Here is a 15042-nt window from a genome sequence, read left to right on the forward strand (position 1 = left end):
CCACTTCAGCTGACTGTTAGCTGCAGTTTGGCGGTTCAAATCTCACCAGCTCAGGGTTGACTCAGCCTTCCATCCTTCCGAGGTGGGTGAAATGAGGACCCAGACTGTGGGGGCGATATGCTGACTCTGTAAACCACTTAGAGAGGGCTGAAAGCCCTATGAAGCGGTATATAATTCTAACTGCTATTGCTAAAACAGCGTTTTCTCAACCTCAGCCCCTTTAAGACGGGTGGACTTCAAAGTCCCAGAATTCTATGCTGGCTGGGGATTCTGGGAGTTGAAGTCCACCCGTCTTAAAGTAGCTACGGATGCCAAACACTGCCATAAAAGGAAGGACCGACTCTAGAGAACGTTGGCCTCCGTCTGCCTTGAATGCCACACGTTTTTCGGGTTGCTCTGCCTTCTCACCGTTCCCCTCCTTCTCACTCTTTGTCTCAGATGCCTCTGGACTGGTTGCCGCGTTGGCTCAGTTTGCCCACCTCGCGGCAGATGCCATCGTGAACGGCAGCGCCACCTCCCATCTTGCCCCGACGGATCACGCTGACAGTGAGTAGGGCGTCGAAAAGGCTCCCCATCTTGATAAGATAGGAAGACTGGAAATGTCAACCTTCTTGGTGCTTGAAACGATCCAATCGGCAAGAGGTCTTTGGCTGTGCTCCTCAGATCTTTGATCTGATGTGATATTTGATCCTTGCAAACGAGGGCCAAGCTCTCTTAGGGTCTTCCAAAGATGGTTCAGGCCATTATAAGCCCCTCTTGATATCATGGTATTGCTCCATAAAATAACATCTGTTGTGGTCCGCCATCGAAGCTGGCAGCAGAGTCGGACAATGAGGAGGTTGGGGAGGGAACATGGGCCAGTCTTGGGGGCTGAGGAAAGCTCAGACGAGGGCTCTGCGTCGGAGTCAGAGAGGGACAACAGTGAGGCAGAAGAACAGGTGGAGCCTGTTCCCAGTGTGCGCATGCGCAGAGCTGCCAGAAGACAAGAACAGCTAAGAAAGCAGAGTTGACTTGGGAGTAAAGCCACACCTTGGAGGGGATTGGTCCCTCCCCTAGGAAACAACAGAGGAGCGAATGGGGAGGGGGCTTTTGCAGGAAACAATTCATTCCTTCGGTCGTTTCAAGAGCGGAAAGTTCTGTTTGTGACTATAAGAGACGCTGTGCCAAGTTTTCCCTTGGAAACTAGTTATCTGGCAGCTCTCCAAGCGAGATAAGGTGTGTGTTGATAAATATACTTGAGAGACCGCCTGCTGCCAATTACCTCCCACAGACCCATTAGATCTCACAGGGTTGGCCTCCTCCGGGTGCCATCTACCAGCCAATGCCACCTGGCTACCACCCGGGGGAGGGCCTTCTCTGTGGCAGCTCCGGCCCTCTGGAATGAACTCCCCGTGGAGATCCAAACCCTCACCTCTCTCCAGGCCTTCCGAAAAGCCGTCAAAACCTGGCTTTGCCGGCAGGCCTGGGGGTGATGAGTTCCCTCCCCTCTCGACATGTATGGTTGTGCGACTGTTGTTTACTTTTATTATTTGTATTTTGTCTTTTTATGTTCCCCTTTTTCCCCCTTGAATTGTTCGCCGCCCTGAGTCCTCCCGGAGAAGGGCGGCATACAAGTAATAAAATACAATACAATACAATATTCCTCTGAAAGACTGTTTTGCAAGCCTTGCTGACTGTGAATGAAAGGAATTCATAGTCGTGTAAATAAAAGGGGTTTTGCCAGGTCCAAGATTCTGCTGCTTGCTTTTGAAGGGAGAACAACATCCTTCAAAAAGGATGACTAGGGAAACCATCCCAAGTTTTGAAAACTTCCTGAAATGGCCTCAGGATCAGAACCAACTGAATCTCGTTTTTTTTTTTTCCCCCTCTGGTCCAGAACTGACAGAATCCTGCAGGGACTGTGGGCAACACAGCCTGGATTACTTGAAGAAGCTCAAAGACAAACAGTCTCTCCGAGAAGCAGATCCAGCAGAGCTGAGGACAACTCTGCAGAGGCTGTTCCAGCTAGGACAGGTGAGGAGAGAATGGAAGCCCACCAGGAGAAGTTCTCCACAAGGAACGTCGGGCGCGAGCGGCTTCGTTGCTTGCTCTCCACCGTTGACTAAACTCTTGAAGCTTTCTTCAAGGCCAAAGTTCTCCTCAGAATTCTCGGTCAACTTTTCTTTCCTTCCTTGGGGGGTGGTTAGGAACTGAGGCCCAAAAGTTTGGACATCCGGGAAGAAGAACTGGGCGACTTGGTTGACAAAGAGATGGCCACCACTTCTGCGGCAGTGGAGGATGCCGTGAGAAGAATAGAGGTGGGTTTAACTTGTGACTGGTCTACTGTTTTTTTTTTGTTTTTTTTTTAATGTATGAGTCCTTGACATAAAGAGTTTAAAAGTGGGTTGGACATGTTGGCTTGTCCAAGCTAAGTTCTAACATGGTTTAACGTTGGTGTTTGTTGGGGGAGGCAATCATTTGCAGATTCTGACCCTGGGCAGCGATAAATAGATGAGACAGAGGGACAAGATAGATATAGAAGAGGGGCCGGCAACCTTAAACACTCAAAAGAGCCACAATGGTCCTAACTGGAAGCCCCCCGTTCAATTCTGGGGCTGACCGGAAGTCCGGTTCCCCTACCATAGAGTCTCCTAGCATGACATCCTTTTTCCTCTGCCAACCGGAAGTCCAGTTCCCCCATCATAGAGTCTCCTCCTAGCACGGCATCCTTTTTCCTCTGCCAACCGGAAGTCCAGTTCCCCCATCATAGAGTCTCCTAACACGGCATCCTTTTTCCTCTGCCAACTGGAAGTCCAGTTCCCCTATCATAGAGTCTCCTCCTAGCACGGCATCCTTTTTCCTCTGCCAACCGGAAGTCCAGTTCCCCTATCATAGAGTCTCCTCCTAGAACTGTGTCCTTTTTCCTCTACCTGTCCTAACCGAAAGCCCTATCAATTGTGGAGCTGACCAGCGACAGGGAGCCGCAGCAGAGGGAGGAAAGAGCCACATGCGGCTCCAGAGATAGTGACATCCTTACGGTCTGACCTGTTCTGGAGGTGGGGAACAATAGGAAGCATCCACCCCTAATTATGTGGTGCCAAGAAGCATGCCGGGCCTCACAGTGATCCAGCTTGGTCCCCCTTGGCTGGAGATGATCCACTTTGGATTCTATTGGCTGGCAATAAAAACGTCGTCTTTCTTCTGTCTCTCTACAGGAAATGATGAATCAAGCCAGAGTAGAAAGTTCTGGGGTGAAACTAGAAGTTAACGAAAGGTAAGCTGGGGGGGCAGGGATGAATTTACACAACTAAAAATCCGTAGTGTGGTTTCCCCACCAGATTCTGTCTTTAACGTCTCGGATTAAGACAGATTTGGAGTCAATGGAGGCAGGACAATTCTTGATGAATCTTCTGGAGAAGAATGGCCCAAAGCTGCTTCTTGCTAAAGGAGAAGCACCCTAGTTTCTATACTTAATGTTGTTGTTGGTTGTAAAGTTGTGTCCGACCCATCGCGACCCCATGGACAATGTTCCTCCAGGCCTTCCTGTCCTCTCCCATCCTCTGGAGTCCATTGAAGCTCACGCCGGCTGCTTCGGTGACTCCATCCAGCCCCCTCCTTCTCTGCCGTCCCCTTCTTCTTCTTCTGCCCTCCGTCGTTCCCAGCCTGAGGCTCTTCTCCAGGGAGTCCTTCTTCCTTCTCATTAGGTGGCCAAAGTCTTTGAGTTTCCTCTTCTGGATCTGGCCTTCTAAAGAGCAGACTTGTATTGTCATCACTTTGTTTCCAAATGTGTAGGCTTCATTGTTCTAACATGATCTTTTTTTCTTTCTTCCCTTCCCTTCCTTCCTCTCTTTCCTTCCCTCCTCTTTCCTTCTTTCCTCCTTCTTTCCTTCCCTCCTTCCTTCCTTCCTTTTCTTCCTTCCCTTCCTTCTCTTTTTCTTCCCTCCCTCCTGCTCTTCTTTCTTTCTTCCCTCCCTCCTGCTCTTCTTTCTTTCTTTCTTTTTCTTTCTTTCTTTTTCTTTCTTTTTCTTTCTCTCTCTTTCTTTCTTTCTTCCTTCCTTCCCTTCCTTCTCTTTTTCTTTCTTCCCTCCCTCCTGCTCTTCTTTCTTTCTTCCCTCCCTCCGGCTCTTTTTCTTTCTTTCTTTCTCTTTCTCTTTCTCTCTCTTTCTCTTTCTTTCTCTTCCTTCCTTCCTTCCTTCCTTCCTTGTTTCTTTCTTTCTTTCTTTCTTTCCTCCCTAGAATCCTGAATTCCTGCACTGATTTAATGAAGGTGAGTTGATCGTTCATTAAAAACAATCCCATTTGGGATACATGGCAACAGAATTTCCTTGTTGCCAGATAACAAAACCCTTTTTATTGAAGGCTGATGGATTCAGGAATAGAAATTGCTCAGAATTCAACCAAGTTCTCCTGCTTTTTCTGCTCCTTCCAGGCTATCCGGCAACTTGTTCTGGCCTCCACACACCTGCAGAAGGAGATCGTGGAAGGCGGAAGGGTGAGTCTGTTTGGGATGTGTTGCTGTTACTTTAAGAAAAGAAAAGAGAAAGAAAGAAGGAAGGAAGGAAGGAAGGAAAGAAAGAAAGAAAGAAAGAAAGAAAGAAAGAAAGAAAGAAAGAAAGAAAGAAAGAAGAAGAAAGAAAGGAGAAAATTAAATATTTGGGGAAAGACTCTTATCAGCCGCTGGAGAGCTAACTCCTCTTCTCTCCCCCATTTTTTTATTACATTCCATTTGTTTAATTGTGACTTTTCAAGCAGGGTGCTTTCCCTCCTTCTTACGATCCCAGAAAACCTCTTCCTGTAGCTGTTGTAAATTCAAGATAGATTAGAGATGGTTGTCTTTTAAATTCCCACCGCAGATACTTTTCTCCAATTTGCCCCCCTCTCTCATCAGTCCGTATGTTGTGGCCCGCCAGCAGGCAATGGAGCTGGCAGTGAGAAGGTTGGGGAGGGACCTGGGCCAGTCCTGGAGTCTGGAGAAGGCTCTGATGAGGGCTCTGTGTCGGAGGCAGAGAGGGGGACAGGGCCGTATGCCAGTTATCAGCTGCCTTCGGAGTCAGACAGCAGTGGGGCAGAAGAACAGCTGGAGCCTGTTCCCAGTGTGCGCAAGCACAGAGTTGCCAGACGAAGGGAAGAGCTAAAGAACAGGGGTCGACTTGGGAGTAAGGCCACAGGTGGACGGTGAATGGCCCCTCCCAGAGGGAATAAAACAGGAGCGAAAGGGGAGTCGAGTTTGCAGGAGACAATCAGTTCCCTTAATTGGTTCGCGACTCTCCGAGGCTCCTTGCCAAGTTCTGCAGAGATCGGCCTGGCAGCTCTCCAAGCCAGATAAGGTCTGTGACCGTAAATCCTCCCTCGAAAGACTTTGCTGGAGGTGAATGAGCAGAATTCACAGTCAATTAATAAAAAGGGGGTTTTTTTGTTGGGAAAAGGGAGTTTGCAACACTGTACGGTGCAAGGATAAAATACATTCCTTCTTTTGAACGCTAGGGGGCAGCAACACCCCAGGAATTTTACGCCAAGAACTCCTGTTGGACGGAAGGGCTGATCTCCGCATCCAAAGCTGTCGGATGGGGAGCAACGCAGCTGGTGTAGGTATCCGGATCGCCTCTCTAGCTTTCTTCCCCCTCCCCGTCTCGTTTTTCTCCGATGCAGCTTACCTGCTGGGGGGGAGTAAAATCCTGCATTTTTTTCTTTCTTTTTTGCATTAGGGAATCCGCCGATAAAGTCGTCCTGCACACCGGCAAATACGAGGAGCTGATCGTCTGTTCGCACGAAATCGCGGCGAGCACAGCCCAGCTCGTAGCCGCCTCCAAGGTAGACGGTCCTCAAAGAGGAACAGCCGTAACCCCTGGATTTTGTTTTGATTGTTTGTGTTGGGAGTTTTCTATTTTTGGAAGGGCTCCAGAAAGAGAGATGATTCTCCCAAAGCATTTAAAGAGAGGGATTTATTGAAGAAAGTATACTGGACGGCCGCCCAGTTCCTTTCCAGTGACTCCGAGGGGCTTGCAAAGATAAAACAATTACCGTATTTTTTTGGAGTATAAGACGCTCTGAAGTATAAGACGCACCTAGGTTTTGGGGAGGAAAACGGGGGGGGGGGGGGGGAAATCTGCCTCTCAGCAATTTGCCTCCTTGCCACAAACAGCAAACAGCCCCTTTCGGTTTCAGCTTCAGCACAGTTAGTTAGTTAGTTTAGTTAGTTAGTTTATTTGTCTTGTATGCCGCCCACTCCCGAAGGACTCCGGGCGGCTCACAATAGACAAGGGAAGGGGGATAAATAGACAAAGACAACACTTTAAAAAACGCAACATTCACATTTTCCGTGGGGCTGGATATTTCACAAGCCCCCTGGCCTGCTGGAACAGCCAGGACTTGGTGGCTTTGCGGAAGGCCGGGAGGGTAGTAAGGGTCCGGATCTCCACGGGGAGGTCATTCCAGAGGGCTGGAGCTGCAACAGAGAAGGCTCTCCCCCGGGGAGTCGCCAGCCGACATTGGCTGGCAGATGGGATCCGGAGGAGACCTAACCTGTGAGATCTAATCAGTCTAAGGGAGATAATCGGCAGGAGGCAGTCTCTCAGGTACAAGCCCGATTGACACAAGCAGCTGATTGTCCTGCCTCCCTACAATCAGCTGTTTCAGTCTGCAGGGATTGCCGTCGCCTATTGTGGCCTCCGCACACCCCATTTTCAGCCTCCGCATCCCGTTTTCAGCCTCCACATGCCCCATTTCCAGCCTCTGCACACCCCATTTTCCAGGCGGCAGGGATCAGAATGGGCGGAAAATGAGCGTGCGGAGGCCTCAAACAGGCACGCCGAGGGCAAAAATGTAACGCGCAGATTGAAAATGGTGCACGCGGAGGCCACAGTAGGCGATGGTGAACCCTGTAGCCTGAAACAGCTGGTGGTCGGGAGGCCGACTGTTGTGGCCCAGCAGGAGCCGTTAGAGCTGCCGCCAGACTCCGACAGCGAGGGGTCTTATGAGTTGGCCTTGGAGGATGTGGAGGACCCTGGACAGGGTGTTGTGGCCCGGCAGGAGTTGTTAGAGCTGTCGCCAGACCCCGACAGCAAGGGGGCTGATGAGTCGGCCTTGGAGGAGGTGGAGGACCCTGGACAGGGTGTCGACTCCGAGCAGGGCGAGGAGAGACTGGTTGGCCGCCAAGTGGCGGCAGAGCATTGGATCAAAGGGAATGTTCCTGAAAGTATTTGGGAGTTGTATCAGGAGGCAAGCAGGCTTAGTAGGTCTACTCAGCGTAAAGGACAAAGGAGGAAATACAGGAGATGATTGCGAGCAGCTGTTGCTCATTGGGATCCTCGCCTGAGTATAAAGAGACTGCTGGTGCCACGCCCTGGTTGCAGAAGTCAACGTTCCGTTTCTGTTCTAGTCAACGTTCTCCGTTCGCGTGCAACCATCGAGAAAAGCACTTGGATAAGTGACTTGATTTATATAATCCTGTTTTGTAGCAGTTTATAAGTTAGGACTTTTGCCAGAGCATTTTATCTGTGTTTATTTTGGGCTCGCAGCCAGCAAGAGCCGGGACTGATAAAAACATTCCTTTGAACGTCCTGTTTGGCTTTCGTTTCTGAACGGACAAGGGGGGGGGGTCAGAACACCGACCCAACTGACAATCAGCTGCTTGCGGTAATCAGGCTGTGCTGAAGCTGAAAGAGACTGTTCTCTGTTTGCTGCAAGGAGGCAAATTGCTGGGAGGCAGAGGCCAAAGGTGTATAAGACGCACCCAAATTTTCACCCTCTTTTGGGAGGGGGACGTGCGTCTTATACTCTGAAAAATACGATAATATGAAACAATTTAAAAAGCGATAACTCCCCCTTGTGACAACTACAAATCAAATAAGCTATTTGATGAGCTCTAGCCCACTCTGGGGTCTCCAAGCCCGTTGGCAAAAGCAGTTTTGTGGGCGCTCAGGAAATAGTCGGGCCCGGGAAAGGTTTTGCGGCTACCGATGTTTTTTCTTCTGTGGGATACGGGTCCAAATGGCTCTTTGAGTGCTTAAGATTGCCGAGTGCTGCAATCTTAGGAGAGACGTCCCCACAGCATTCCTTGCCTCCTTGTTCTGGATCAGGTAGATGTAACCAGGAGAAGACAGTCTTTCAAATAATTTATTTGGGTGTATTTTGTTTGTGTCTGCCACACTTTCTCTTATTTCATTACGCTGTTTCTTTAAGTATTGTCAATGGGAGGGGGGAATGGAAGGAGTAGGATTTTGGAATGTATTGTTTTTCATTCTTTACTAGAAGCCAAGGTCATCCTTTGTCTACGCACTTTCACACCTGACCGGAAGCAGTTGGGTGTGGATGCCAGCGTGGAAGGAGAAGATTGGACCATGTGATGGATTGTGGGTGTGGGGACAAAATCATGAACTTTTAACTGGGTGGGATTCTGATGTAACTTCCAGAGTCGGAATCGCATAGCTCTATGCCAACATGCCTGCTTTATTAAATTGGAACTTTAAGCATAGTTTTGCCTTCGACTCTGATTTAATTCTACATGGTATTTGGAACGCTGACATCATTCCAATTGTGGATGAGCCAATGTGTTTGTGTTCCTGTGTGTTTGTTTGTTTCGGATGCCAGGTGAAAGCAGAGAAAAACAGCAAAAACCTCGGCAAGCTCCAGGAATGCTCGCGTACGGTCAACGAGATGGCGGCTAACGTCATGGCCTCCACCAAGTCTGGTCAAGAGCAGGTAGAAGAGAAAGGTGAGACTTGCCGAGCAAGAAACAGGGAAGTAATTCCCACCTTTAATAGAATTTGGCTCATTGGTAATGTCTCCACTTTGGGCAACCTCATTGGCCGTAGCAGAAAATACTGGTCTCTATCGTGGTTAAGTGAGAGGATGACTTCTGATTTAAGCTGTGCTGTTATTTGAAGTGAATTACACAGGTTCACCAACAAATGCACGCTCGACAAAAGCGTGCAGACGAAACTGCGGGGAGAAAACCGTGAGTTCAAAATCACGTCAACGAATCAGCGCAGAAGCGTGCCGACAACAGCGCGCCGACAGAAGCGCACTCTAAACCTAACCCTGAACCTGAACCTAACCCTAACCTTAACCCTAATCGTGCTTCTGTTGGTGCTATTTTATCGGCGCGCCTTTGTGGGCGCGCTGTCGATGTTGCGGTTTTATCGGCGCGGTTTTGTCGGCGCACTGTTGTCGGGCGCGCATTTGTCGGGTCACGAGTTAGACATACTTTCTGTAGGGATGGGCTACAGAAATCTCCGCTTTCCTTTTAAGAAGAGAACAGAAGAGAAGTGGAGTTCCTGGGAGACTAAGAGATAAGAGTCGGCTGTTCAAATCTCACTGGCTCAGGGTTGACTCAGCCTTCCTTCCGAGGTGGGTAAAATGAGGACCCAGATTGTTGTTGGGGGCGATATGCTGACTCTGTAAACCGCTTAGAGAGGCCTGAAAGGCCTATGAAGCGGTATATAAGTCTAACTACTATTGCTATTGCTATAATGGTTGAAAGGAGGAAAGAAGGAAAAGGATTTACTAGTAGGATAGAATGAAACACGGTAATATTGCCAATGGCATATAGCTAATAGGATGTGAGGGAAACAGATGAATACTATTAATTGTGGATAATTAACTAAGTGAAATGTTTACTATACAAAATTAAATTTGAGGACATATGTTATCGATAGGAAAACAGAAAACTGTACCTTATAATCTTTTAGATGGAATAACAATAGTATAAGAATGGCAAATAACAATAGTATAAGAATAACCATGTGAATGTATACCTATAATTGTATGTAAGAGAATAAATGATAGTAAGAATATATAGCACAATATAGGTAAACAATATTTGGTTATAAATAGCTAAGTATAAATAAATATAGAATTGTACATAAAAATGGATAACGAATAAGGAGACCATGAATGCAAGATAGAAATCCCGGAGTCCTTCGGGGTTTGGCGGCATATAAATTTTAATAATAAATAAATAAAATAAAAGAAAATGTATAGAAGGGAAAACACTAACTGCAAAGAAACCGATACGGAACTGCGGTATGATATACGATGGAACTTATTGTTCCTATGTTGTCTTAAGTCATATGTTCGTTTTTGTTGATGTGTTTATGTGTTTAAAATAAAAATTTATTTAAAAAAAAAGGAAAACAGAAAAAAAAATAGATGGAAATGAAATGTTAATTAACTTCGAGGGATAAATCATGATATTGTTTATATATTAAGTAGGAAATTAAAGTTAAAATATGGAAAGAGAATAAGATGACTGGAACTTGACACGGAAATAGGATGTTAAATGAACTATGCATAAGAGGAGATACAAAGGGGGAAATCCCAGGCAACATTTATAAATCTTTGTTTAAAAAAAAAAAAGATAACCGAAAACCTGCAGGATTTGGTCCATGATTTTGTAGAGCAAATGGCCTTGAATTTCCAAAAGAGATATTGTTGGCGAGAAATCGTGGTGAGGTTTTATTTAGACAACGCTGAGAGTGAAGAATTGTGGAATGCCCAGAATTGCAGAAGAGGGACAGAGCCGAGGTGGCACAGTGGTTAGGGTGCAGTACTGCAAGGCCACTTCAGCTGACTGCTATCTGCAGTTCAGCGGTTCTAATCTCACCGGCTCAAAGGTTGACTCAGCCTTCCATCCTTCCGAGGTGGGTGAAATGAGGACCCAGACTGTGGGGGGCGATATGCTGACTCTGTAAACCGCTTAGAGAGGGCTGAAAGCCCTATGAAGCGGTATATAAGTCTAACTGCTATTGCTATTGCTATTTCTGTTGCTTGTTGTGTGGTGGAGAACATCTGGAGAAGTTGGGTCATGATCCCATCTGAAACGCAGCTCTTTTTCCCTTCCCACCAGACACCATGGACTTCTCCGGGATGTCCTTGATCAAACTCAAGAAAGAGGAGATGGAGACACAGGTGAGGACCACACGGATGTGGAATTTCTTAACGGAAGTGTGGGTTTGAAGAAACGTACCCTTGGGAGGAAGGTAGGCTTGGATGGTTCCACCACAAAACCGCGTTCGACTAAAGGGCGCTCGACGAAACCGCGTAGCTGACGTCATCACAGCGCGACAACAGCGTGGAGAAAAAAGCACGCTGTAAACGCTAAACCTAAAATTAACCCCTAAACTTAACCCTAACCCCCTAAACCTAATCCTAAACCTAACACTAAACCTAATCCTAACCCTTAACCTAAACCTAAACCTAACCCTTAACCTAACCCTAAACCTAACCCTTAACCTAACCCTAAACCTAACCCTTAACCTAACCCTAAACCTAATCCTAACCCTTAACCTAACCCTAAACCTAATCCTAACCCTTAACCTAACCCTAAACCTAATCCTAACCCTTAACCTAACCCTAAACCTAAACCTAACCCTTAACCTAACCCTAAACCTAACCCTAACCCTTAACCTAACCCTAACCCTTAACGTAACCCTAAACCTTACCTTAACTTGAATCGGCTTGCTTTCAAAGCGCTATTTAAAGCGCCCTTCTTTCTCCGCGCTGGCTGTTGTCGCCCTGTTGATGACGTCAGCGACGCGGTTTAATCGGGCGCGCTTTAGTCGAGCGTGGTTTTGTCGTGCCACGGGCTTGGATGAGGCAGTGATGCCACAGCAGAGGTGGAGTTCTCCGAGTAGAGAAGAGGATGAGAACTTCTGAACGTAGCACCTTCTCCGCAAAAGTGGTCGTCCGAGAAGACCTCCACCAGAATAACACACAGTCTGACGACAACACCCGGTTGTGGATTCTTGTGTTAACCATAGCACAACGCTGGAGTTCTCCCTAGGACAGCGGTCACCAACTGGTGGCCCGTGGAGGACTGGTGGTCCGCGAGAAAACTTTGGCGGTCTACAGAAAAATTATTTGCGTTTTTTATTTTGCACTAAATCGGGAGTCCTCCAACTGGGCCGGATACGTGCAATGAACGCTTGTGTTGCTGCAGAGAGTCTCCCCCTTTGGGGTCTTTTTGTGGGGGTCGGAGGGGGGCAGAAATTCCCACTTGGGGGTCTGCTTCAGCCTCCTGGTGGGGGGTTTTGGGCGAAGGCTGGAGGGAAGAGCCGCTGGTGGGGAAGAGCCGGAGGGCCTCGTTCCAGTGGGGCTGCATCCTGGCCTGGAACTGGCTGACCATCTCAGCCCGCTGAGCCTCCAAGTACCCGGCCTTGCACTCCCGTTAACTAAACCCTCTGCTTGGAAAACCCATGCTCCTAGTCCTCAGTGAGGTGCTTCTGCTGAGCCTCCTTCTCGGCCAGATCCAATTTGAACTGAACTCTTTCTCCTGGGGGTTGCTTAGCTCCAGCAACTGCTCCCTGTTGGGGGGGGTCCTAAGGAGCCCGGGCGGGCAGGCGAGGAGTGGCTGGGAGGGGAGGGGCGAGTAGAGGCCGGTGAGACGCCCCTCGACGTGAGTGACATCGAGTTGGCCACGCCCACTCAGTCACATGGCACCCTAGCCACACCCACCCCGCCTGTCATTAGGCAGATCATATTAGTGGTCCGTGGGATTTAAAGTTATGAATTTAGTGGTCCCGGAGGTCCGAAAGGTTGGGGAGACCTGCTCTAGGACACAGATGTCCATCCTTGGCCAACTTTAAGACCTGTGGACTTTAACTCCCAGAATTCCCCAGCCAGCCATGCATGGCTGGCTGGGGAATTCTGGGAGTTGAAGTCCACAGGTCTTAAAGTTGGCCAAGGTTTTGTAGTCCTAGGAGAACAGGTGATTGGCACCAGATTAAAACCTTCCTGTCTTTTGCAGGTGAAGGTTCTGGAATTGGAAAAGACGCTGGAGAACGAGAGGCTGCGCCTTGGAGAATTGAGGAGGCAACATTACGCCTTGGCTGGTCTTTACACGGAGAACCCAGACGGAAAGAAACCCACGATCGCTCGTAAGCCAGCATCCTTGAAGAGGCCTGCCAAACCTGGTCAAAGCAAGCCAGATTCTGAGGTGAGCACAGAGGGAGGGGCCCCTTAACCCCCACCCCCCACCCCTCCACCATCCCATCCCTTAGCATGGGCAGAAAAGGAAGGATTTTAGCAAGCCAACCATGGTTTCTGGGCCTTTTCTCTCTCTGGAATTTAGGCTCCCCCCCCTCCCCAACGACAGCTCTTTGCAAAAAAAAATCACGTTAACTAAAGCTATTTCAGATAAAAGTCCGCAACTTAACGACACGTCCCTTAGCAACCAAAGTTACAACGGAAATCCATCCCCCCCCCCCCCAATCTACTTATGACCCAGTTGGGACAGCTGCACACAGTCACAAGATCACATTTTGGGTGCCTTAATAACAATTCGCAGCGTCTCTGTTTCCGAGGTTTTTATTTCCAGCTACAACCAAAAATAAAAAGAAGAGCCATTAGGGAAAACGGATTCGCTTAACGACCGCCACAAAAAATATAGCAATAGCAGTTGTTAGACTTATATACCGCTTCACAGGGCTTTCAGCCCTCTCTAAGCGGTTTACAGAGTCAGCGTATCGCCCCCAACAATAATCCGGGTCCTCGTTTTACCCACCTCGGAAGGATGGAAGGCTGAGTCAACCTTTGAGCCGGTGAGATTTGAACCGCCGAACTGCAGATAGCAGTCAGCTGAAGTGGCCTGCAGTACTGCACTCTACCCACTGCGCCACCTCGGCTCCTACTGAAAATTCAGGGGTCCGGTCACGTGATTTACAGCCCGAACGACTCGTTCCAAACCCACTTAAGCGTCGTTAAGCCGAGGATTCCGCTTTAGGGGAGAAACAGCTGTAGAGATAACGGCTTTTTTCTCCTTTTTTTGTCTTTTTTTCCTTCTTTTTCAGCTGGCACAGGATGGCGTTTACCAAGCCCAAGTTGTTAACTTCTAAGCCAACCGGCAACGGGACGGAATTGAAGAAGCCAGGGCCAGGAAAACGGGAAGCCCAGGTTCTAATTCTGCCCACCCTTCAAGGAATTCAAACCTTTGGATCTGCTGGTTTTATTTCCGCCGGCGGTACCCCCAAAAACATAGAAGATTTAAGATGTCAGCATCCTTTCCACGGCAGGAGACATTGAGACATTCCAGCCCCCTTTAACGTCTGTGTTTTAAACAGATGCCAACTGGATTCCCCCGTTGCCTTCCAGCATATGCCTCTTTTTCCCCCCCTACCATCTTACGAGAAGGCAGAACTTGTACGGGGGGAAAGGAAATTAAGAGCTCGCTGATAAAACTATTTATAAGCAATAGGAATGGGAAATATTTCGAGTAAATATTGTTGTATCTTACTATTCTACGAAGATGAAAGAAATGTGAATTTCTGTGGCTACTGTCGGCGTCGATGGACTAGATCAGAGGTTCCCCCAAACTTGGAAACTTTTAAAGACTTGCGGATTTTCAACTCCCAGAATTCTCCAGCCTGGGAGTTGAAAGTCCGCAAAAGTCTTAAAAGTTGCCCAGTTGGAAGACTTCCGAGTCTAGATGGTCCTTTTGTTGTTATTTTATGCCGAGATCGGACGCATATATTAAAATAAAAGGGGTGGGGGAGGAGGAAATAAAATAACTTTTATAGATTTTATAGTACGCCTTTAAGGACTGAATTTATACAGAGGAGAAAATAAACACCTTTCAGCGGTTTTTTCCCCCAAATCCCTTCACAACCAGTGCTTCCCCAAACCCTCCCTGGGTGAAATTATCCCAAATTAAGAAAAAAAATAGGGTTTTCACCCCTTTTGGGTAAACGAACATGCATTCCCGGTCACAAAACGGGGAGATTTAAAGGTTACCAAGTATGTTTAAAAGTCCCCCCAAAAATTATTCCTGCTGAAATGAAAATCAAGGAAATGACCCATTTGTTGACGTAACAAAGATCGTTTTTTCAGTTCTATAATACAGGTAAATCATTCCAGCAACCGTTAAAAGTTACGGCACTAAAGGAAAGGACAAATCTGGGTAAGATTTTCTGATGAGCAGGGGTGTTTTTTTTGCGAGGTGGATAATGAAGGAAAAATGTTGGGGGAAGCACTGCCTTAAAACTCTTTTGCTTAGGAAATCCATGCAAAAAAAAGTTACTCCCCTTAAATTTGAAATTTAAGATACGGGGAGGGCTTTGTTGCAAAGGA

General features: G+C 47.8%; 1 protein-coding gene across 1 annotated transcript in view; it reads left to right on the top strand.

Annotated features, from left to right (window-relative positions):
• Positions 1–14337, top strand: part of HIP1R (huntingtin interacting protein 1 related) — a 62287-nt gene extending 47950 nt beyond the window's left edge. Inside the window, exons 21-32 of the mRNA XM_087705523.1 lie at positions 439–546; positions 1877–2013; positions 2187–2297; positions 3195–3253; positions 4216–4246; positions 4409–4471; positions 5464–5564; positions 5685–5790; positions 8569–8692; positions 10826–10887; positions 12725–12913; positions 13767–14337. Coding sequence (XP_087561649.1) covers positions 439–546; positions 1877–2013; positions 2187–2297; positions 3195–3253; positions 4216–4246; positions 4409–4471; positions 5464–5564; positions 5685–5790; positions 8569–8692; positions 10826–10887; positions 12725–12913; positions 13767–13811 — 1136 coding nt within the window. The 3' untranslated portion in view covers positions 13812–14337. The remainder of the gene's footprint in view (positions 1–438; positions 547–1876; positions 2014–2186; positions 2298–3194; positions 3254–4215; positions 4247–4408; positions 4472–5463; positions 5565–5684; positions 5791–8568; positions 8693–10825; positions 10888–12724; positions 12914–13766) is intronic.
• The last annotated feature ends 705 nt before the right edge of the window (positions 14338–15042 follow it).

The sequence above is a fragment of the Thamnophis sirtalis genome, unplaced genomic scaffold (genome assembly GCF_051295495.1).
Source record: "Thamnophis sirtalis isolate CommonGarterSnake01/CBP01778 unplaced genomic scaffold, rThaSir2_p1.2 scaffold_2, whole genome shotgun sequence".
NCBI classification, from domain to species: Eukaryota; Metazoa; Chordata; class Lepidosauria; order Squamata; family Natricidae; genus Thamnophis; species Thamnophis sirtalis.